We start from the raw sequence: 22,166 nt of genomic DNA on the forward strand, positions 1-22,166 counted from the left end.
AAGGCAAGCCTACCAAAGGGTTCTTGGCAAGATTTGTCAGAGGGGTTTCCTGAGTCCAGTACTCAAACTACTACAACACACTGGCTCTGTAGTTTCATGAGATGCTTTTACAATCCTCTAGTTTAGTCCGTTGAACTACAGGACTAGAGCTCTCTGACAGGGAGTTCTAAGTATCTCATGAAACAACAAATCCCAGAATTTGGCAGGACACTACCTGTTCAACTGATTGCACAAGAAAAGTATGTTCAACTGTATGCTGCATCCAGATTTGGCATAGAGTTGAATGTACTTTTCGTGTGCCATCAGTTTTTCATCAAATGCAATGAAAGTAGGCTGAGAATCTGACCACCGTAATAGTGGAAGAATAGCTCTCTCTCTTTGGGTCAATTTCCACCCAAAATTACTCCTGTTTTTCCCCCTTCAGGAGTAAAAATATATACATACTAATACAAATCCAAGAAACTGGACAGACTCTCCAGTATGACAAGCCTATTGTGAAGTATTTCTGAAGGGTACTCTCAAGCTTTAGGATCTAAACACCGTAAAAAGTTTTATATCCTGTCTGATCATGAAAGCTAAGCAGGTCAGCCCTGGTTAGTACTTGGACAGGAGACCACCAATGAAAACCAGATTGTTGTAGGTTGTATTTCAGAATAAGCAACTGGCAAAAACTACTTCTCAGTATTCCTTGCCTAATAAAACTTTACAAAATTCACACACACAGACACACATTCAGGCTTGCTGTGATGTAACAGCACAACACACTTCTCACAGGTATGCCAAATTAATGTTGGGAGAGGAGCTCCAAAACAGGAGGATAATGTTTTACATATGTGCTTTCTAAGAATGAACATAGTATTTTACATGGTTGATTCCTGAGAATGAACAGTTCCTGGAAAGGAACACTGAGATTACTGTTCTGGAAAGGATGAGAGGAAGACTAGTGAAAACAAAACAAATTGAATATTTCTTAGAATACAGATTTTGTAGTCTTAAGAGGCACTTTTTTTCTTCCTGTACTCCATCACTTTATTAGCCACACAATAATGTTTAAATTGGAGTTTGAGAATTAGAATACCTGCTAGCAACATTCAGCATTATCCACTGGTTCCAGAAAGCACACGAATTCACTGCCTACCTATATGGTGGCATATCCATGTCCAGATGGCCCTAACTTTTTCCAGGTCAGTATGTGCTACACGGAGCAAGGTTTTCACTAGCTCCTCCACACTACTCTTGGTGGTCACCTGCATTGTAAAGAGAAAATAAGATGATGGTTTTTAAATTAGATAATGCTCTCCACTTAGGCTAGAGATATAATTCTGCACATGTGCATGGTTTTGAATTATTTTAACTGCTTTTAAACTATCTTCTTTTAACCTATTAAATAAGCTCAAAAATAAGCTTTTAGTCTGTTTAAAATCTTTTTAACTATTTTAAATTGTTTTGAGTTGATTTTACTGGATCCACCCTGAGATCCTAAGATACAGGGCAGGATAGTATTATTTTAATAAATAAATATATTATACATATTTTTCCTGCCTTTGTATAAAACTCAGAGGAATCCATGCTTATGGTTCAGGGTTCATCATATGGCACAACCTTTGGGTTGCTCAGCTAGGTTTTTGCTAGGTTTCACAGGAAACACGGTATCCAACAAAGGTGGGAAACTTCAAAGGTGGGGGTCATCTTGGCCCCTGTCTGAACTCACCAGTAATTTGGTGCCATCAAAATTGCCATATTCCTTTGAAACAAGGCATATACTCCTATATACTTTCTTTCAAATCAAAATTCCCCTTTAGCAGCAAGTATGCCACCAACATTTAACTGTGAATCGTACTTAGAGAAATGAGTGTGTCCCAACATTTGATAGTTCTGATGTACAGCCTGTACTCAAGACAAAAGGCTACTGTTAGGACAGAATATGGAGAAATGGAATGGTTTTTAATTGGGAAGGTGGTCAGGCAAGGCTGCATTTTATCACCCTATCGATTTAACTTGTATGCTGAACATATCATATACCTAACAGGATTTTCTTGTTGATAACTACCCTTGAGTCAATGTTGACCCATGGCAACCCCATGGATGAGACATCTCCAAGACTCCCTGTTCTCCATTGTTCTGCATAGTTCTTGTAAATTCATACCTGTGACCTCTTAAACAGAGTCCATCTATCTAGCTTGCAGCCTTCCTTTCTTGCTACTTCCCTCCACCTTTCCTAGGAAATCATTTTTCCAATGATTAGACTGGAGGAAAGAGGCATGAAAATTGGAGAAAGGAACACCAGCAGTTTAAGATATGCAGATGACACCACACTACTAGCAGGATATAGCAATTACTTAGAACAATTACTGGAGAAAGTAAAGGAAAGTGGAGACTGTTGTACTTTGGCCATATCATGAGAAGACAGGACTCACTAGAAAAGAAAATGCTTGATAAGGTAGAAGGTAGTAGGAAAAGGGGAAGACTACATTCCAGATGGGAAGACTCAGTCAAGGAAGCCATAGCTCTGAATCTTAATGAAAGGATGACTGAGTCCTTTCATTCACAGGGGCATCATAAGTCAAAGTTGACTTGAAAGCAGTTAACAACCACCACCAGATGTTTTGGACTGCAAGTCTCATCAGCCTGATTGTGTAACCTGGCCAACGGTGAGGGATCCTGACAGTTAAAACTGGAACTGTGTTGGCAAAGGCTGGCTTGTTTTTCATCAGCTTGGCCATGATGTTTTTAAATAGAAGAAATCTTTTACAAGCTTCAAAGATACTACTGGATAAGGTTGCTCCCTTCATTTCTGCCAATGACCTTTGGATATTTACAGGCACTAACTAGCTATAACTAGATTCTATTTAAGTTTTCACTTTCACATGGTATGGTCATCATCAGCCAGACATGCTCAACCATCTGGCCAAAGATTAAATTTTATTGCTGTACAGTTTCCTTTCCCAACCAATCAAGTATTTGTTTCAAAGTTCAGGAAGTCATAGGAGATTTCATTTTGGATTGCAAGTGTCTGTTTGAAATATTCAGGAAGTTGTTTAAGATCAGTGCTGATAGTAAAGTTCTACCTAAATTGGAGGCTAATTTTGGAATACCATCACCAGTGACACCCCAGAGGAATTTTGAGATAAGTTTTGAAAGAAGTATTCTGATAACAGTTTTGAGCATCTGAAAGGGTTTTAAGGAGATCCTTAAGTTGTCATCTCATTTAACATGAAGCAAATTTGAAGAGTCTTCCTCATTAAAAACATCTGAGTAATTTCTTGGAAAACCTGGAGAAGGGAGGATTAGTGGTTTGTGGATTTTAACAATTCAAAAAAAGAAAAGAAACAAGCACCAGAGAAGCACCTTCTTTTCTGGCCACTGGAATAGGGCCAGACTGGTCTCCCCTTAACTATTGTTCTTCTTGGGAGCCAGGTGCTACAGACTCCCAGTGATTCTGATGGATAAAGCCAGAATGTGTTGCCCTTGGTCTTTCCAGTCCCAGGACAAAAGAGATAATTATAAGTTGTTACGAACTGTAACAAAACAAGCAACACTAGTCTAGATTGATAAAGAGCTATAATTTTAATAAAAAAAGGCAAAACATCATCGAGAGGGAGTAGTATTTGTCAAATTAAGACTGCCATCCTATATATACTGTACTTAGTGTAGAGACACAATGTGACTGTTCAGACATGACAGTGTGTTCTCCACTTGAGTTGGAACTGTAATGTTCCAGGGTTCCACTAAACACAGAGACCATCCACAGATAGTGGGGACTGTCCTTTTCAGATAGACCTGTCAAATTTCATATGTGAAGGGTGACAGAAATGATAACTCTAAATAACTCTAAAATGTTTTTGAGCAGCCTCTATCTCTGTGGAAATTCAGTTTTGACTGGGTTTCCAATTCACATTTAGCATTATCAATAACTCTGAATTGTTGTTTTGCTACAATTAAGACAGCTGTGAAAGGATATGTTCAATACAAAATGTATGAAGCTACAGATCAAGCTCAAAGTAAAAGTGAATGACTTCCACTGTGCATGTTATTCAAGTGGTTGTCTGAAGGTGTTACACAGACCTCTTGGTTATTAAACTTGAAATTTTGTTCAGCAAGTTCTCAAAAAGACATAAAAATTGGTGACTACAGAATCTATTTTGTAGAAATCCCACATTCTGCAGCAAATATCCAGTTTCTTCAACACATTACAAATTTTTGCTAAAGGACAGTTGCCACAATTTTTCCCCTAAAGTAGTTTGACTTTTTTTTATATTGACACTATGCAGTAGGGTAAGTTATATTTGGCAGAGAATGTTTAGAAGCAGTGGGAACACAATTTAGGTTCATAAAGCATTGATTTATATATATATGTGTGTGTGTGTGTGTGTGTGTGTGTATTCAAATTTACCTTTTTTGCATATGCATCTAATTTCTCAAACTGTTTCAGGTCAAAAGGCATGGATTTCAGGCACATCTTGTCCCATGGATAAGCTGGAAATAAACATGAATCTGGTTAACCAAAGGGATCAGGCTGTGCAGCTGCTGAAATGTCCTCTACACAACTGCTAAAGTGGAAGAATCCCATCCTCTTATACACTTCCATTTCCTTAGCAATCTAAATCAGATTTGCATTAAAAACATTTTCATATGTGAGTTTACAACAATTTCATTCCCCCCTCTAGTGATCATCTGAAAAATCCAATAGCAGTCTAAAGACTAACAATAATGGGGCACAACATACAAGAACTTTCTTATTCTTCTAACTACTGTTAAAAGAGTAGGATTCTGGTCTTCTTTTGTACCAAGCCGATCTCATCTGCTGTGATGCCTTCTCAACTGGCACTTGCTGAAGTGCCTGTTTCTACACAAGTAGTAAAAAGTGCAAAAACCCTGACACTCTTTTGGCACTTTGCCATTAACATCTAAATTGTCCTAAATTGATTTTTTTTTGTATGTCATCCTGAGACACTTGAATGTAAAATGAGATAAAAATTAGTTAAATATAATGAATAAAATAAAATTTGGTTTGCTCTAGCAAGTCTGTATCCCCTGATGAATCTGTGAAGGTTCAGATCTAGAGATCACTTTTGCGTTGACTGCTCATTAGGGCATGATCAGTGTATGTCCTCAATCTGGTGAGTCAGCTCAGGGTGGAGGAAGCTTTGGCCCTCCAGATGTTATCGATTACAGTCATATACTATTAGCCAGGTGGGTTGAAGAGAGTTGTAATCCAAGAAATATCTGAGAGACCACACGTGTTCCAACTCAGTTGAAGCACAGCTGAGCTAAATAATCTGGCCTTCCAAATGGGTCATTATGGAACCATGATGATGGTCCTGGTATAGACTAAGAGCCTTATCACATGAGAAGAGAAATCTGAAATGGAGTGGGAGAAAAGCGGCTTCCTCTGTGCCTCTCCACATGATGTCGTATCATTTTCATTCTCTTTCTAAGGGAGACGGTTGTACATTTTGTCACAATGGAAAAATCTGTTGGTCAAACTGTCTCCCTCAGGATTCAGGAAGGAGAATGGAAGTGCTACAACATCTTGTGGAGAGGCACAGAGAAAGCTGCTACACCCCCACTCCATTTTGGATTTCTTTTCTCATGCAATAAGACTCCAAGGGTGTCACACCATTCTTGAGTTTAAAGCCAGGTGGCACACAAGCCTTCCTTGTACTTTCTCTTACAGAGTAGAAGCCAAGCACATAACTGAAAGAAACCTCAGTGCCAGAAGCTCATGCTTCAGAATTTGTACAGCTTGGTTCAACCCCATTTCCTGACTGTGATTAGTGAAGGAGCAACCAGAGACAAGAGAGTGTGCTGAGCAGCCATCTGTCTGTCTCAAACCAGCACTCAAGCATAAGGCATCTGTCTTTTTAACAGGCTTGTTTGTTTATCTGGCCTTTTGCTGAAGAGGGCTATTACAGTGACCTAAAGAGAACTAAAGCAGATTTACACACTTAAAAGGTTCTTGCTCTATACAGCTCAGAAAATTACTTTTTGCCATTTGGGAACCGGGTAGTTTCTTCAAATTGGTGATCAGTTTTAGTCTTTGTCAGGCTATAACTGGAAAGGCTCCCTACAGCAACAGAATGCACAATAACTCTTATAGTCCTACACTGTTGCTATTAGTGGTTTGAATTGTGTACCAGGTCACTGGTACATTGCATTTATTTGAGCAAGGCAATATTTAAAGAAGTCCAACACAGGTAGGTATGACTGTCCCAGTTTCAGTTACTGAATTGGAGGCCTATCTTAAAAATGGCACACTTGGCTAAAATTCTTGCCTGCTGCAAATGAATTTCCTTTCTGAAGAGAGGTAGTATGTGGTGGAGGGATCAGGCAATAATGATATATAACTCCCTGCTCCTAATCAAGACATAATAGATTGCATCTCTACTATGGTTATTACTTCTAATACTCATATTCCAGGGGTGGGATTCACAGCTGCAGCATCCCTGCTTACATCTTCTACCTTATTAATATTTTTCTCCATCTTGGGCAGGCGCTGATGTTTCCTGGCTAAACCTGTCTCAGTTTTCATCTGTGAAATGTTGGAGAGTATGTTGATGTTGAACTACAATTCCCATCAGTTTGCACCAACATTCTTAATAGTAAGTAGTGGTGGGAGCCAACAACATCTGAAGGGCCATATGATTTCCACTCATGCCATATTCATGGCTGTAGCTGTGACCATGAAAAACTGCAACTAAGGACAGGGACAGGAGGCCTGGTAATATAAGTAATGTAGCCTTATAAAGAGGTCTACAAAAGATACTCTACATGTATAAAATGTATTAGTAGCCTGCATTACTACTCTGGTTGTGCAGGATGGGAAGCCATGTAGGCTTCTAACATCGTTTCCCCCCTTCTGTTCTGCTAAGCAGATTGGTAGAGGAAATGGAGAAGTCACAGTCTTTAATGAGAGCTATCACACAACATGAAAATTCTTTTGCAAACACTCTGCTTGTTTCCAGCTAAAGCTCGCTTCTTGTCTCTCCAATAAATAAATAATAAATAAATAATCCTGTGAGCCCTACTGTGTTGAAAACAATTATATTTAGTTCTAATTTAAAATATTTGTTAAAACTAGCATGTTAAATTTACAAATATTTGTTGAAAAGCACTAAATTTGATGTTAATGAAATTAGAGTCAAGTGAACAAAGGGTTACATGTGCAAATGTATACAACTGTCCTAGCTTCAATATCTAAAATCTCTTTAAGCCCAAGATTATGTTTGGTTTCGCAAAACTGATGTTGCAGGTATATTGGATATCATGATTCCCTTTCAGAAAAAAACTGACTGCTTCATGTAAATGTTGGCAATGTAATATAGATAATGGCCAGCATCCTGTTAGTGACACATGTAAGTATAAATCCAACATACACCTGTGTACCATATATACTCGACTATAAGTCAAAAAAATTATGCCCCAAAATGAACTCCAAAATCCTGGGTAGACTTATGGAAGGGTCAATGAGTTAATGCTAATAAATTTTGTGAAAAAAGAAGTGCCCACCTTCCTCTGTATCCTTGTAACGGCTCCCTGTTTGAAGCCCCGATGCCAGCTCTCCTCTCTCCCTCTGTGTGTGTGTGTGTGTGTGTGTGTGTGTGTGTGTCTGTTTCCCAGGCTCTCAGCCTTCCTGCGGAGCCAGACCTAACAAGCTGCTGCTGAGAGAAGGAACACAAAGAAAGTATGCCCAGGCTTGTACCCCATTTTGCCTGGAAGTCCTGGGGGTGAGAAAGAGAGAGAGAGAAAGCCCTGTCCTCTAATTCTGAAAGCCATGAGTCTTGGGAGTTCTGGGGGTGAGAAGGAGAGAGAGAGAAAGCCCTGTCCTCTATTTCTGAAAGCCATGAGTCTTGGGAGTTCTGGGGGTGAGAAGGAGAGAGAGAGAAAGCCCTGTCCTCTATTTCTGAAAGCCATGAGTCTTGGGAGTTCTGGGGGTGAGAAGGAGAGAGAGAGAAAGCCCTGTCCTCTAATTCTGAAAGCCATGAGTCTTGGGAGTTCTGGGGGTGAGAAGGAGAGAGAGAGAAAGCCCTGTCCTCTATTTCTGAAAGCCATGAGTCTTGGGAGTTCTGGGGGTGAGAAGGAGAGAGAGAGAAAGCCCTGTCCTCTATTTCTGAAAGCTATGAGCCTTGGGAGTTCTGGGGGTGAGAAGCAGAGAGAGAGAAAGGCCTGTCCTCCATTTCTGTAAGCTATGAGCCTTGGGAGTTCTGGGGGTGAGAAGCAGAGAGAGAGAAAGGCCTGTCCTCCATTTCTGTAAGCTATGAGTCTTGGGAGTTCTGGGGGTGAGAAGCAGAGAGAGAGAAAGGCCTGTCCTCCATTTCTGTAAGCTATGAGCCTTGGGAGTTCTGGGGGTGAGAAGCAGAGAGAGAGAAAGGCCTGTCCTCCATTTCTGTAAGCTATGAGCCTTGGGAGTCCTGGGGGTGACAAGCAGAGAGACAGTGGGGTCTGTCCTCCTTTTCGCAAGCCATGTGCCTTGGAGATGCTTTTGGTAAGGGGAAGAGTGTGTGTGTGTGTGCACGCTGAGGTTTGTTTTTCCTTTTCCATGCTGAGACTGATGCTTGGGAGAGGTCCAGAGAATGAGATATAGGGAGGGAAGTGGTGCTTTGTCCCCCCCCCCCCTTCTTTAGATCTTTTGTAACATCCTCCAGTGTTTGCCCCTCGAATTATCCACGGGTCATATCAAAATTCATGATTTTGGATCCAAAAACTGCCCTCGACTTATACATGAGGTCGACTTATACATGAGTATATACGGTATGACTTTTTTGCTGTGGTAGTGGTGGTAGAAGTTGGTATTCTCTTTGTTCTTCTGCAACAACCAAATCTCTCTTCCCTGCCACAACTTGCTCTTTAGACACTGGCAGCCCTCCTACCACTTCCATTCATTGGCTGGTTGAAAGGTGGTGTTGGGGAACAGAGAAGCATTTGGCTGTGTCCCTGTAGCCAGAGAGAGAATGCTTACATCATCTGCTGAGAATCCAGAGGACCCCAGTGGAGCTCAGAGGATGGTGACATATTACATCCTTCTCAAATGCTCTTCCCCTGGTCTCCACCAGTCAGTGAATAGTCAAATGGAGCCTGTAGTGGCTAAGTGATGAGTGAGGAGGGGATGGAGAAGAGAAACACAGCACATAGGAGTTTATCAAACAAGGGAAATTGGAAGTACAGTGGAGCCTCTGCATACGCTGCCTTTTTATAGGCGGCTTTGAGCATAGGCGCTCAAAGCCGGCGGCGCGTCCCATTCAATTGAATGGGCGCGCGCACCCGTTGCGCCTCGCGTGCCGCCGCGCCGCCGCGCACAAGCCCCATTGGAAACAATGGGGCTTGAGCATAGGCGGATTTTTCTATACGCGGAGGGATCCGGAACGGATCCCTCGCGTATAATAAGGTTCCACTGTATAATCCAGTGGCAATCTGAACGCAATCATGGGGTTTAATGTTATTGTGTGATATACCACCACACACAATTTCGGGCCATGGGAAGTTGGTCCGAACACAATCATGGGGTTTCACGTGAGAGGTGATCACACACAATTTCGGGCAATGGCAAGCTATTTTCGGGCAATGGGAAGTCAGTTCGAACGCAATTCGAATTCACATAAATTCGCTGAACTAGCGAATTCACGGGAATGCATTCTGGCCCCACTTTCTTTTCATTCAAAATTAAGAGAAATTCCTCCCGTGTGATAAAGTCCATAGTCTGACCTGCAGAACATTATGCTATGCTCTGCCTTGCAGAATCTTGGCCATTGTTTCTTTATGGTGTGTAGTTTTGAATGGATGTGTTACCATGTATTAAATTTGTATTAGAAAAATATTTGGCATTTGTACATGCACTTTTTCTATATGACATGGAATTTAATTGAGGATCAGTGTTAGATCTTGTGTGCTTTTGCTGTTGCAAAAAGACTTGTATTCTGAGGTTGGAAAGATAAACACTCACCATCTGTCATTCAGTAGTTAAGAAGATATTACTCCTTCAGCTACACATAAATGTGTGTTTTACATCAGCTTCAAGAAAATGTGATTTTATGCTCAGTTTTTATCAATGTGTATACCTAGCCCTAGTTTGTATCCCATGTGCTTCTCTACCAATTTTATTTTCTCTCTCCCAATCCTTTTCTGTTCGTTTCTTTGTAATCTGACTTTAAACATCCAGTTAAATATAACATAGCAAAATACTACAATTCTGCTTCTTGATACTGGTGTGTATGAGTCATATTCTCTCTATGATTTTGGGCAATGGAATCAGATGACAAGGGACGCGGTGTTGTGGGTGTGCTTTGTCCAGGACATGCTCCTGTATAACAGCAGTTAGTTCATTTCCAGTGGTAGTGGGAGACAGTCAGTGTCAGCTCTTGCTAGTGAATGCTTTAGGCAACCTTTTTGAGCTGGGGGCCGGGTTGCTGTCCCTCAGACAACTGGGGGGCCGAAGCCAAAAAAATAAATAATGAAATAATTTTAAAAAAAATTAAATATATAAATAAACCAGGACAAATGTAGGACAACATTTTCAAATGGAAGACACTTTTTTAAAAAAAATGGAGGACACGCAAAAAAATTTGCTGATTTTAAAAAAAATGTTAATATAAATGCATGATTCTGAGGCTTCTATAGACAATTGCCCCCAAAGGCCCCGGCGGCAATCGGCGGCAGGACCAGGCTGGGGCCGGTCCCAAGGCCTTGCCGGGCCGCATCCGGCCCGCGGGCCGCAGGTTGCCTACCCCTGCTTTAGTTGACTGAATCCATTTGACTCAATGGAACTGATGGAAGTGTCCATTGGTTTATTGGGTTTATTCTAGTTTGGACTAACAACAGGACTTGGGTCTTACATAGTGCTTTAAAAGTTCATATGCTATCTACTGTTAAATCTCCCAAGTATCTAGTTGTTATGTTGTCATTATATATTGTATATACTAATATATTTCAGGGAAGAAACTAGCAAAATCACCTCTGAGCATTTCTTGGCTAAGAAAACCTGATGAAATTCATGGGGTTGCCATCAGCCAACTGACAACTTGAAAGCACATACATGCATACTTTATATGCATTATATACTGAAAGTTTGTAACATATATATCTATATATATAATTAAAAAGATGTTTCTGGTTTTGAATATTGTATTCCCCTACACAGTCTGTATTGTTGGAATGGGATAGATATGTTAATACAGTTCTGTAGTTACCATGCTGGTCTTTCAAACCAGGTGGACGGGTTCTCCGTTTTCCATTCTCTTGAAAACCTATGAAATTGTGAAAATAATGTAAGCTAGGTGGATCAACAGATAAAAATGAATTAAGTCGCAAAAAGGGGGGAAGAGAGTCTAAGGAACAGGGGCAACTACTAGGGGTCAGGGGCAACATTAATGCATCCAGGTGACTGGGGAGGACCACATCTCTAAAACAAAATCTCAACTTTCTTTTGCTCCCAATGCCCTCTAGGGCAAAGGTGGGATTTACCCATGTTTTTGGCCCTATTGGCCCTGGAAGCCTTTTTTCAAACAGAAGGTGACTGGGAAGCCAACTTCTGCATCACTTCCTCTTGGAGAAGAGGCCTCTTCTGGGGATAAAATAGACCCTCCTTACCAAACATGCAAAAATTGCCTCCCCTATGAAATACCCTAGTTTGAGGGGATGTAGTGTTTTTCAAGAAAATGGGTTCCTGGGGGACACAAAACATCCCAAAGGTCTGCATGTGATCTACAGACCCCACTTTCCCCACCCCTTGTGTAAGGCAAGCTGTTATTTTATTAGCAATAAGCTGTCCTAGAGGCTATCACATTAATATCTAGCATGACTTTTCCCTTCCAGGTTTAGTATGAGTGGAACAGAATTCCATCATGTGCAAGTATTTATTTTGTCATTAATATATCAGTGATTTCTATTCTAATCTTCTTTTACCATCAATCACAACTTTTCAAAGCTGGCATCTCAATTGTGTCTGAGTATTGTTTCACATGAAGACGATTTTTGCTTATTGAATATTCAATAAGTTTTGTGTTTTGTCTGCAGCTGTATATCCGGATTGGGCGATCATGCTATAACAGAAAAAGCCCTTTCCCAACAACCATCTAACACTAGCATAGCACACTGACATATTCCTTTGTATTATCTAGTCTTACAGAAGTCCTTTAAGGCAATGGTTCTCAGACTTTGGTTCTCCAGATGTACTGGCCCTGTTCCTAGAAACCCAGCAAAAATGGCTAAATGGCCATAAGTTCTGGGAGTGGAAGCCCAAAACATTCAAAGACCCAAAGGCTGAGAGTTAACATATTTTTCCTACATGTTGCAGGTGGATAGGGGCTGAAGGAAAGCAGTGTTCCATAAAGTTGCCTAGAGTTTGCAGTGACAGAAGCAAGAATCAAACTAGAAGTAGGTGGAAGGACTCCTGATTCATAGTTCAACCACTAGCAGACACCAGTCCCAACAGAATTTAATTAATCTGAAACTGTAAAAAAATAAAATAAAACATCTTACATACTTTTCCCCAAAGAGAGCTTCTTGAATAACTGTGGTGTGGAATTTCTAGCATGTACCTCTACCGTCACATGGGTTCCTAAAACAAACAAGATATTTTTTAAAGAACTAGTCAGTCCTGGGAAAAGTAGTTTTGTATGTGAGTCAATCCAGCACTATTTATATCTTGTATTTCCCACAACAGTGGGTGTTAAGGCACCTCAAACATGTTGCATTGTATTCACTGCAGTGCAAGTACAAGATGTAAGTCTCCATCCATTCTTCTCCATTGTAGTCCTTTGCATACCTTGGAAAGCTTCAAGTCAATGAGGAAAGGTCTGGATTGTAAAGCTGACAACTACAGTGGACCCAGGAAAACCAGGTGGTAGCAACTGGTGATGTAATAAGCTATGGGCATGCAAGCTGCCTCTACCCATTTCCTCCCCACTTCTTTCCTTCTCCCACTGCAGCTTCCTATGCTACATTACAGGACTTTATGGAATGAAGGGCACTGCAGCTGGAAGGAGGCAGTAGGAAAGCTGCTTGAGCACACAGACATCTGCTTGCACAGGTTTGAAGACATTCTAGAAAAACATATTTGGAATTCAATATGGGACTTATGTAATGTCTGTATTCACCTATGGTGACTTCTAGTGGGGGTGGAATCCTCCTTAACTCAGTTCTTTTGGAAACAGGGATTTCCACATGTCTTTTCAAAAGAATTGGGCTTTTTTTTTAACCAGCCATCAATGGGAACTTGCTGTCAATTCAATTTGGTGTACAAGAAGGGAGGGGTGAATGTGCAGGGGTTGGATCATGCCCACCCCCTTGCTTTCTCCCTGCCAGCCTAAGCCAAAGCCTAAGCCAGGGAGGGGGTTCTCCTAGGAAGATCCCATTAGATGGTGTACTTTAAAAAACATTTGGGGTGAAGTAGAGCACCCCGAAGGAGCAGCTTCTGGCTGCACCTTTGAGACTGGATTGGGGCCATGGCAACTGTATGCTATGGCCCCAATCTGGCATTTTTCTGGAAAAATGTCACTCCTTTTTGGGATGGAAAAAAGCTGCCCCTTTTGCTGCACCAGTGGCTCTTCAATGTTTTTGTGCTGTGTGGCATCAAATTGCCAAGCCACAGAAATGTCCTAATGTCGCCCACTGTCTTGTCAGGTGAGCAGTGTGACGCCGGCTTCGGGGTGGCATAGGGTGGCCCCCATGCCACCTGCAAGCCAGTGTATCGTGCCAGTCTGTTCATCCATTTTGACAGCTTATGCACATCTTTTCTATTGCACAGCTGCAGTAGACAGCACTTTTAAATACTGGCGTCATTGGTATGACAAAGGTGCACATGATTTGATTGACATTTTTTTTAAAAAAAACCCTATCAGTTGGGGTGGGGGTTAGGGGGTTATTTCCTCGTTCCTCAGAAATTGAACCACAACTGACTCTGCTCCCAAGCTGGTGCGAACAAAGCTCTCTCACACATTTCATTTATACCCCACATAAATGTGGGGGTTTCTTGGCTGAGAGAGTGTGACTTCCCTTGAAGCTAACCTATCCCTGGGGGTTCCTTGGTAAGGATTCTTCAGATAGGCTTGCCATTGCCATCCTCCGAGGCTCAGAAAGATGACTACCCCCCAAGGTTAACCTATCCCATGGTTTCTTGGCAAGGTTTCTTCAGAGGGGCTTGCTGTTGCCATCCTCCAAGGCTGACGGGGGGGGGGGGGTTTAGGATTCCCCCAAACAGTGTGAGGTAGATGCACATGATTTGAGTGACACTTAAAAACAAACAAAATCAAGAATGATCAAAATGGTGGCTCCATTTTAAATTGATACAAATGGCAACGTGAACTTCATCGGGATTAAATTGCCACACAATCTGGGTAAGCATAGTGGGAACTTTGATTCGGTATTGCATCATTGAATCTCCCCAGATCTACTCATCTCAAAAATGCTAGTGTGAATTTGGGATTTGAGGTATGAGGTTTTCTCAGGCCTCCTTGGATAAACCAGGGATAGTGCCTTTGCCATTGAAACTTTATTTGAGTTCAGCTAAAACCTTTTTAATGCAGAAGTTCAGAAAAACAATTTTTATCACAATCCTTTCTGAGCAGGATTGGAAACTGGTTTGGCCTGGAGGTGCCCCCCCCCCCCCCCCCATCCATTCTGCTCTCATCCTATGACAGTATCCAGTCATAGATTAGTCTCACAGTATGTCTTTTGGATTTTATTCGACCTCAGAGACTGATTGTCCCCTGAAAAACCTTAGGCTTGCATACTCCAATAATGCCCAAACAGAGCTATGGTGATTTTCCAAAATACATTTATGCTTTTAAAGTCATAAAACAGTGGAAACATACCTTGGGCTGAACAGGAAGTAATGACTTGCTGCATCTGAACTGCAGTGCCTGGAGGTGAAAAGGAAGCACTACATTGACACAGAGGTTTGAAACTGTGGCTTCTGTATCTGTCCCACAGAAAGCCAGTGAAATAAAAAAGTGGAGCCAGGATCAAAATGTTGCAGCATACCCTGACCTCCTAACATCCAGCCATGTCTTCCATTTATGATATTCCATTCCCCCACTCCTTGTGCTGCCTCAGTTTTATATATATATTTCTTTACGTAAGCAGCAATGCAGGAAATAGTTTCAGATTTACAATTTTATTTTTAAGAATGTATGCAAAGCTGATAAGACTCAAGAGTGAAGTGGAAGACCTCAGCGGTAAAAGGAAGAGAGAGGAAGTAAGTACTGACAACATAAGCAGATGGTAATTTGAAATATGCAAAAAAGATTTTTGGAAAAAAAAATCAAATTTGAAGACTAAATTTCATTGCAAATTATTGTATTGGTGTTGCAATATGACTGATAAAACAGAACATTTGAATTTGGGTAGCACAACATGAGGCTGGAGCTAAAATGTCCAAAACTTTCAGTGCAAACTGAATGTCAAATGCAAGATCTTTACTGTATTTTTAAAATATTCATATTTAGTTTTCTTTTTGGATTGCTAACACCATTCTGTTCAACAAACTGGCTACCACAGGCACACTCTACTGCAAAAGACCTGGATCCTATTGTTAGTCCCATGTATAGTTGTTCCGCTGAATCAATGAGATTTATGTAAATGTTGACAATTTATCCCATGGGTCTATTCTAGTTGAAATTGCCAAGAAGATTCATGCCAAAGAGAGGTAGTTTATATAGACCATTATAAGTGGTTGCTTCTTGTGGGGATGTAGTTTCATTTAAATGGCTATATTTCTTATCATAGGGACTTAGGATTCATGAGCTCAAGCTTCTGATTAATTTCTGCCTTTGTAGATGTTGTTTCAAGTTTATTACAATATTCCATATTTCCCACTTCTGTTGCCTGTCATGTCTACATTCTAAGTTATTTGGTTTGTAACTTAAAGCCACATCTCATAATAAAGTGGTTGTCCAAGAAACCACTCATATGTGTCTGTTTATAAGCCTAATACCTTTCATATTCATGTAGGTGGTACACCATCTACATAAATGAATATACTACCTTTAAAAAACGTTTTTACATACCTATATAACTTTTCCTTTCCAAAACTCCCAAAGCAGTTACACCTTTATTTGTTTGTCAATGGTTACAAGAGAGAATCTTCAGCATTTCAAAAATGCATTTCCTTTCCTGGGTACCACATATCTTATAGCAGGCATGGCTCTGACCCATGAATGATGAGATGTCATTGCAATGTGTGCGATGGCCACATGTCTGGTTTAATACAGCTCAATATGCAGTTACATCATAACTTTCAGAAACACTGCAGGAGCACTGGCTGCTTCACAGTGTCAAACTTCACAAGTACAATAATCCAGCGACAGTGTCTGAAATTGATTTGTTGACACCTCCATGTTTGGTACATGAAGATTCTGGAAACTCATTATGCAACTAGAGATTATCAGTAGATACCTAAGAGGTGGCAGACCCAGTTGTTAAGCTTTCTACACTGATGATATCTCACCCAGAGTCCTGGATAATATAGCTTATATAAAATAAAGAACAGAATAACTCTAAGATTAACAGAATCTTGAGGGGTGGGGAATCTTTGGATGTCAATGTGTTTTGCAATTCAGCTCTCAGCAACCTCAACTAGGACCTAGGCCAATTGTAAAGAATGATGCAGCTGAAGTTCAAAACACTTAGCTGGCCAAAGATCCCCCTCCCTGACTTGCTGCATGATAGAATAGTGTTCAAGGCCTCAAGTTGGAATGTTAAAATTCACGTTCCTAATAACGGATATTGGTTGGCCTTCTCTATGTGGGGATTTGGGACCCATCCCTCTGTGTCTAGTCCAAAACTGGCTGGCTCTGCAAATGTCCCTGTGTTGTTCCTCTCAGTCCTAAAGAACTCTATTGCTACTACAGTTGGCCCTCCACGTTTGCAGCTATGACTTTTGCGGATTTGATTATTTGCAATTTTGATTAATATGTTCTCTCTAGGAATCTCTAAGTCCTCCAGTGCAATTCTACTGGAAGTTGACAATAGAGTTATGCTGGAGAATCTAGAAGTTCCTAGAGAAAACTCTTCTCTAGGCATTTGTAGGTCCTCCAGCATGATTCTAGGATCACTTCTGGCAGATGTTGACCATAGAATTGCATGGGAGGACATGGAGATTCCTAGAGACGTGTTCTCTTAGGTAAAATTAATTCTTGTTTTTTTATTTGTGGTTTTTCCACATTCACGGGGGTCCTTCACCCCTCAATCTCAGTAAGTGTGGAGGGACCACTGTATTTGTTCTTTCCTAGTTCCTTTAAAAATATGTGTGCATCATACTCAAGTGTACCACCATTATATTGCTGTGCATACCAAAGCTAGAGGTACCACCAGGTATAAGGAAGTAGAGATGTTACCATTTTATCAAACTATCAGCATCCCGCTATCAGTGGTTTTGTTTATGATTATTTAGTTTTTGTTCAAGTTTATGTTTAGAATTGGCCGCCGGGGAGCACAGGCAACATTTAGACTTCAGGCATCCAAATATTGTGAGTTCATTCTATCTTAAAAACTGTGCAAACTGAGAATGTGTGTGGTTTACATGGGCAAGGTAAGAATGCTTCCACACCCAACAGACTCTTTTTCTCTCGACATAGCATAGTTGCTTCTAGGTAATATCAGAATGCAGTGCAAGATAAATTGCATTTCTCACATGAAAAGTCAAACGGTGGAAGAAAGTGACATACCATGAATGCCATTTACTTGGTATTGTTGTAGTTCATTGTTTCCATTGCCATCCCCTTGAAAACCTATAAACAGTAAATGATAATATGAAATTCCAAGAACCCATTTGAGCTTGCAGAAAAATAGCATGTGCTACCATCTCTCCTAATTCCTAGCTTTAGAATGCAGATGGCAGATTTTATAGTTGAATGTTCCATATATACAGTGCAATGCATATATTGTTTGTTGTTAACTGCCTTCGAGTCAAACCAGACTCATGGCAATGCTGTGGGTATCCAGGACCCCCTATCCTCCACTTAGGTCCTGCAAATCCAGGCTTGTGACCTCTCTGATTGAGTCTATCCATCTGGTATGTGGTCTTCCTCTATTTCTACTATGCTCTACGTTTCCTAACATTATTGACTTTTCTAATGAGTCACGCCTTCTCATGACAACAGCCTAAATTTGATAATCTGGGGAGTCATTCCCACTTACTGAAAGATCCGAATCTCAATCCGGTTCTGCTCTGCTATGCCAAATAGATTCCAAAAGGTCCCTCATCCACATAGGAATGGGGAGCTTTTGGAATCGCTGTTTTTTGGCACGGACCTTTGTCCTCATTTGATGGCACCTGCTCCCCGGCCTGGCCTTGGCCGTTCCCCCAGCCTTTCCTCTCCCTCCTCCAGCCCACCCATGGCCTCTTCTGTGCTTGCCTTGGCTCCTTCCCTGGTTGGGTCTGAGGCTGAGAGAGTGTGACTTGCCCAAGGCAAAGATTTGAACCCTGAATGGGACTCAGGACATGGGTGAGGAGCAGGTGGGGAACCCTTTCTCTGTCTCTGCTGGGCCTGGCCCCTCTCGCCGTGCCAGAGTGTGTGCATTGCCAGCTCTTTCAGGGCCTGGATGTGCTCCAGTGGCAGCGGTGTGTTGCTCTGTGGGCGCCAGGCTGGAGGCTGGTAACGCGGTGGGTTGGAGGAGGAGGCGCCCCAGAGGGCAGAGATGGCACCTGCCACTGGCTCTCCTGTTCCCTCCATCCCTCCCCCACCTGAATCACCCCAAATGTAGAGGAGGAGGAGGAGGATGGAGGCAAGGCCAGGCAGAGGGAGTGCAGACACCAGGGAATGGAACCCAGAGGAAAAGGAGGAGGATGGGGGGGGGGAAGACTGTTGGAGTTTGTTGTGGGGCCCAGAGAGGAGGAGGAGGAGGAAGAGGAAGAGGAAGGAAGAGGGGGAGGAAAGCACTGGCTGGGGGGGGGGGAAAGCGTGGGTGCTTGGGGCTCGACGTGAAGAGGATGAGGGACCCGGGGATCCTTGCAAAGGGAGGGCTTGTAGGAAGGAGGACAGAGCATCTTTTTTCTTTTTTGCAAATAAAATTAATCGATGAAGTGTTAGAGTGGTTTAGCACCTTTGCAAGTAGTTGCTAAACCATTCTGTCACTTCATCGATTAATTGTATTATTATTTTTTAAAAAGGTACCCAAAATCACACCAATAAATGACAAGGCAGCACTGGGTGGGGCATGCAGGAATAACATCTCCCAAAAAATGGGGAGGGATGATAAACACACCTCTGCCATTAGTCTCTCCCCTCCAGAATGCTGCGATTCCAATCTCTTGTTCCCACTTGCTCAACACTCTTTGGAATCGCGTTTTTCAAAAGAACCTCTTTTAAGCTAGTGTCTGGAAAAAAATGGTTCTTTTGCCTTTGCCTCACTCCATCATGACAGATTTGATCACATTGCGACAGGAACTGGTTTTAAATGGGAATGAGGGTCATTTAATTCAATCAGCGATTCAATTCTTTTTATAGTGGGAATGACCCCTTGGCTTCCAAGAAGATTTCAGGCTTGATCTGTTCACGGACCTATTTGTTTGTCTTTTTGGCTGTTCATGGTATCCTCAGCACTCTTCTCCAGTACTACATCTCAAATGAGTTGATATTCTTCTTATCCACTTTCTTCACTGTCCAGCTTTCAAATCCCTACGTAGCGATTGGGAATACCATGGCTTGGATGATTCTAATGTTAGTGTTCATTTGTATATTTTTACTCTTTAGGATATGCATATTTACTTAGTATAAAATCCTACTGATTTCAGTGGCACATTAGTTATTTTCAGGACTGCAACCAGAATCCCTCACCCCACCTGCTGCATAATGCATGAGAAAGACAAGGGAAAAGAGCCAGCATGGTGTAGTGGTTTGAATATTAGATCTGGAGCTGAATCCCCAGTCAGCCACAGAAACTCATCCGATGACCTTGGGCAAGTCCCACTCTCTCAGAGTCAAACAAAGGCAACGGCAAAACCCACTCTTGCCAAGAAAGGCTTGCCAAGAAAACCTCATGGTATGTTCACCTTAAGGTCCCCATAATTTGGAAATGACTTGAAGGCACACAACAACAAAAACAGCCAAGGTGAGGTTTTTACCATACTTGTTGATAACTATAATAACTTCAATATGCTTGTTGATAATATGAGAGTTAAATGTCATTTATAGATGACTGTATGGACCCATATTTTCATGCTGGGCCACCTTCTGAGATGAGGCTAACCTTCAAGCCACTATGCCACACTGGCTGTCCTGTTGAGGAACTACTAGTTAGGTTACTAAGATAAAATCTAAGGAGATCTGGGCAGTGCTGGGCACATTTCAGATAGTGTGTATGCACATATATTGCATGTGTATACATTATGTTTATTATAAAAATATTTTATGTAAAAATACAAAATATGAGAGGAGCCGTTTTATATGAAATGCCAGAATAATATAGTATTGTAGTCACTTCATTTTGGAATACATTAGTATGTATTTTAAGTAAATTTATTTTTATATTTTCACAATAAATCTTTTATATTTTTATACAAAATATTTTAAAACTGGAATATGTTCCCTGCTTGTTTTGTTTCAAGTACTTGAAGCACAAAAGTTATATACATTATTAAAAATAGAGCTATGACTTGATTACAGAAATCATTTTCATTTGATTGCACAAATATGGATGAGTAAAAAAAGTTAATAAAATAAAATATATATTGTTTGTATATGACACATGCTTGTGTTTCAGCAGAATTTTCTTGTTAACGGCCATCAAGTCGACTTTGACTTATTGTGAACCTATGAATGAGAGACCTTCAAGTCATGCTATCATTAACCACCCAGCTCAACTCTTCCAAACTGTAGCTTCTTTGATTGAGGGATCCATCTGGGATGTAGTATTGCTCTTTAAAAAACACCAAACACTTTACCAAGCATTATTCACTTTTCTAGTGAATCATGTGTTCTCATGATATAGCCAAAGTACAACAGTCTTAGTTTAGGGGATTATCCCATGAAGCTTCTACAATTCAGCAATCATGTTTTGAAGCACATGGAAACATACTGGTATTGAAGCAATCAATCACATCTCTGCTTCCATAACCAGCATGGTGCTACACGGTATGGTGCACCAGGATCTGCTCTGCCGTGCTTCCCCTTCCTTCCTTTTATTGCCCTACCCAAGGCTTGCAGATTGGTTTGGTGGGGTGGGGAAGAGAGCTTAGCCAGCAGGGAATGGGATGAAGAGAGATCAGGTGGTGGGGGAAGATAAATCAGTCCATGGGGAGCAGCAGGAACAAAGATCAAGTGGTGGGGTGGGGCAAAAAGAGATTGGTTGGCAGGCTTGAGATCGGGAAGGTGTTAGCAGACGGGGCCACTCTTCCTCCTCCCTCCTGAAGTGAAGACACATTCACATAGCAGCCCAGCATTTTGGGAGGAAACGGGAGGGGGAGGAGGGGACAAGTGATCCTGGCTGTCAACATTTTCCTGAAGCTGGTGTAGATGCACCCTATGTCTAGCTTCCCTTGCTTCGTGCTCCTCACATTCTACATTCTATAATATCTGTTGTGCAGCTTCAAAGTTTCCTTTTGCCTTTGGGACCATCAACAGTTCAAGTTCTTTTGGCTTGAGTCCAGTTGCATCATTAACCACAGCGTTACTTGTACTTGACCTCTGCTGTATCCCAGTAGCTTGTTCAGTGCCATCTGACCTGGAAGTTTCATCCACTAGCACTATCTCTTGTTTCATTTTGGATTGTTTCATCATAGGACTTTTCACATGGGGGAAAAGCCAGGATTTAAGCCAGGATTAAAATAGCATTTTCCCAGCAAAGTTGCAAGATTGCAGCAAAGATTTTCAGACCCATCGTGATTAGAGAGGACCAATCCTGGGAAGAAACAGGAATGCTCAAGCAACACACGATTCACAAAACGATTCCTAAGGAAAAGAATATTAGGTGACATGGGAAACCCTACTAACAGTACTGCTATTATCAGCATAGTCTCATGCCTCACAGGAGCATGTAATCCCACCATCAAGGAAAGGTAGTACTGTTAGTGGGCATTTCTTGCTCTCTCACTAAACCAAGAGAATTCTCCTCTAAAACATAAATATTCAAAGCAACTTGTTTTAAATATAATTGAAATTGTTTTGAAGTCAGCTGATTTCAAGGACATCTTTCTTGTCAGTAAAGTGTTATAGATCAATTTAATGCTTATC

The 22,166-nt window shown here is 41.3% G+C and overlaps 1 protein-coding gene across 1 annotated transcript in view; it reads right to left on the minus strand.

Annotated features, from left to right (window-relative positions):
• KY (kyphoscoliosis peptidase) overlaps positions 1–22,166 on the minus strand; it is a 42,443-nt gene that overhangs the window by 12,077 nt on the left and 8,200 nt on the right. The window contains exons 2-7 of the mRNA XM_089509379.1: positions 17,661–17,723; positions 14,808–14,855; positions 12,479–12,553; positions 11,184–11,240; positions 4,394–4,476; positions 1,139–1,247 (exon numbers count right to left, since the gene is read on the minus strand). Of these exons, the coding sequence (XP_089365505.1) occupies positions 1,139–1,247; positions 4,394–4,476; positions 11,184–11,240; positions 12,479–12,553; positions 14,808–14,855; positions 17,661–17,723 (435 nt within the window). The remainder of the gene's footprint in view (positions 1–1,138; positions 1,248–4,393; positions 4,477–11,183; positions 11,241–12,478; positions 12,554–14,807; positions 14,856–17,660; positions 17,724–22,166) is intronic.

The sequence above is a fragment of the Sceloporus occidentalis genome, unplaced genomic scaffold, assembly GCF_023333645.1.
Source record: "Sceloporus occidentalis isolate IW3139 unplaced genomic scaffold, rSceOcc1.0.p SCAF_2, whole genome shotgun sequence".
NCBI lineage: Eukaryota > Metazoa > Chordata > Lepidosauria > Squamata > Phrynosomatidae > Sceloporus > Sceloporus occidentalis.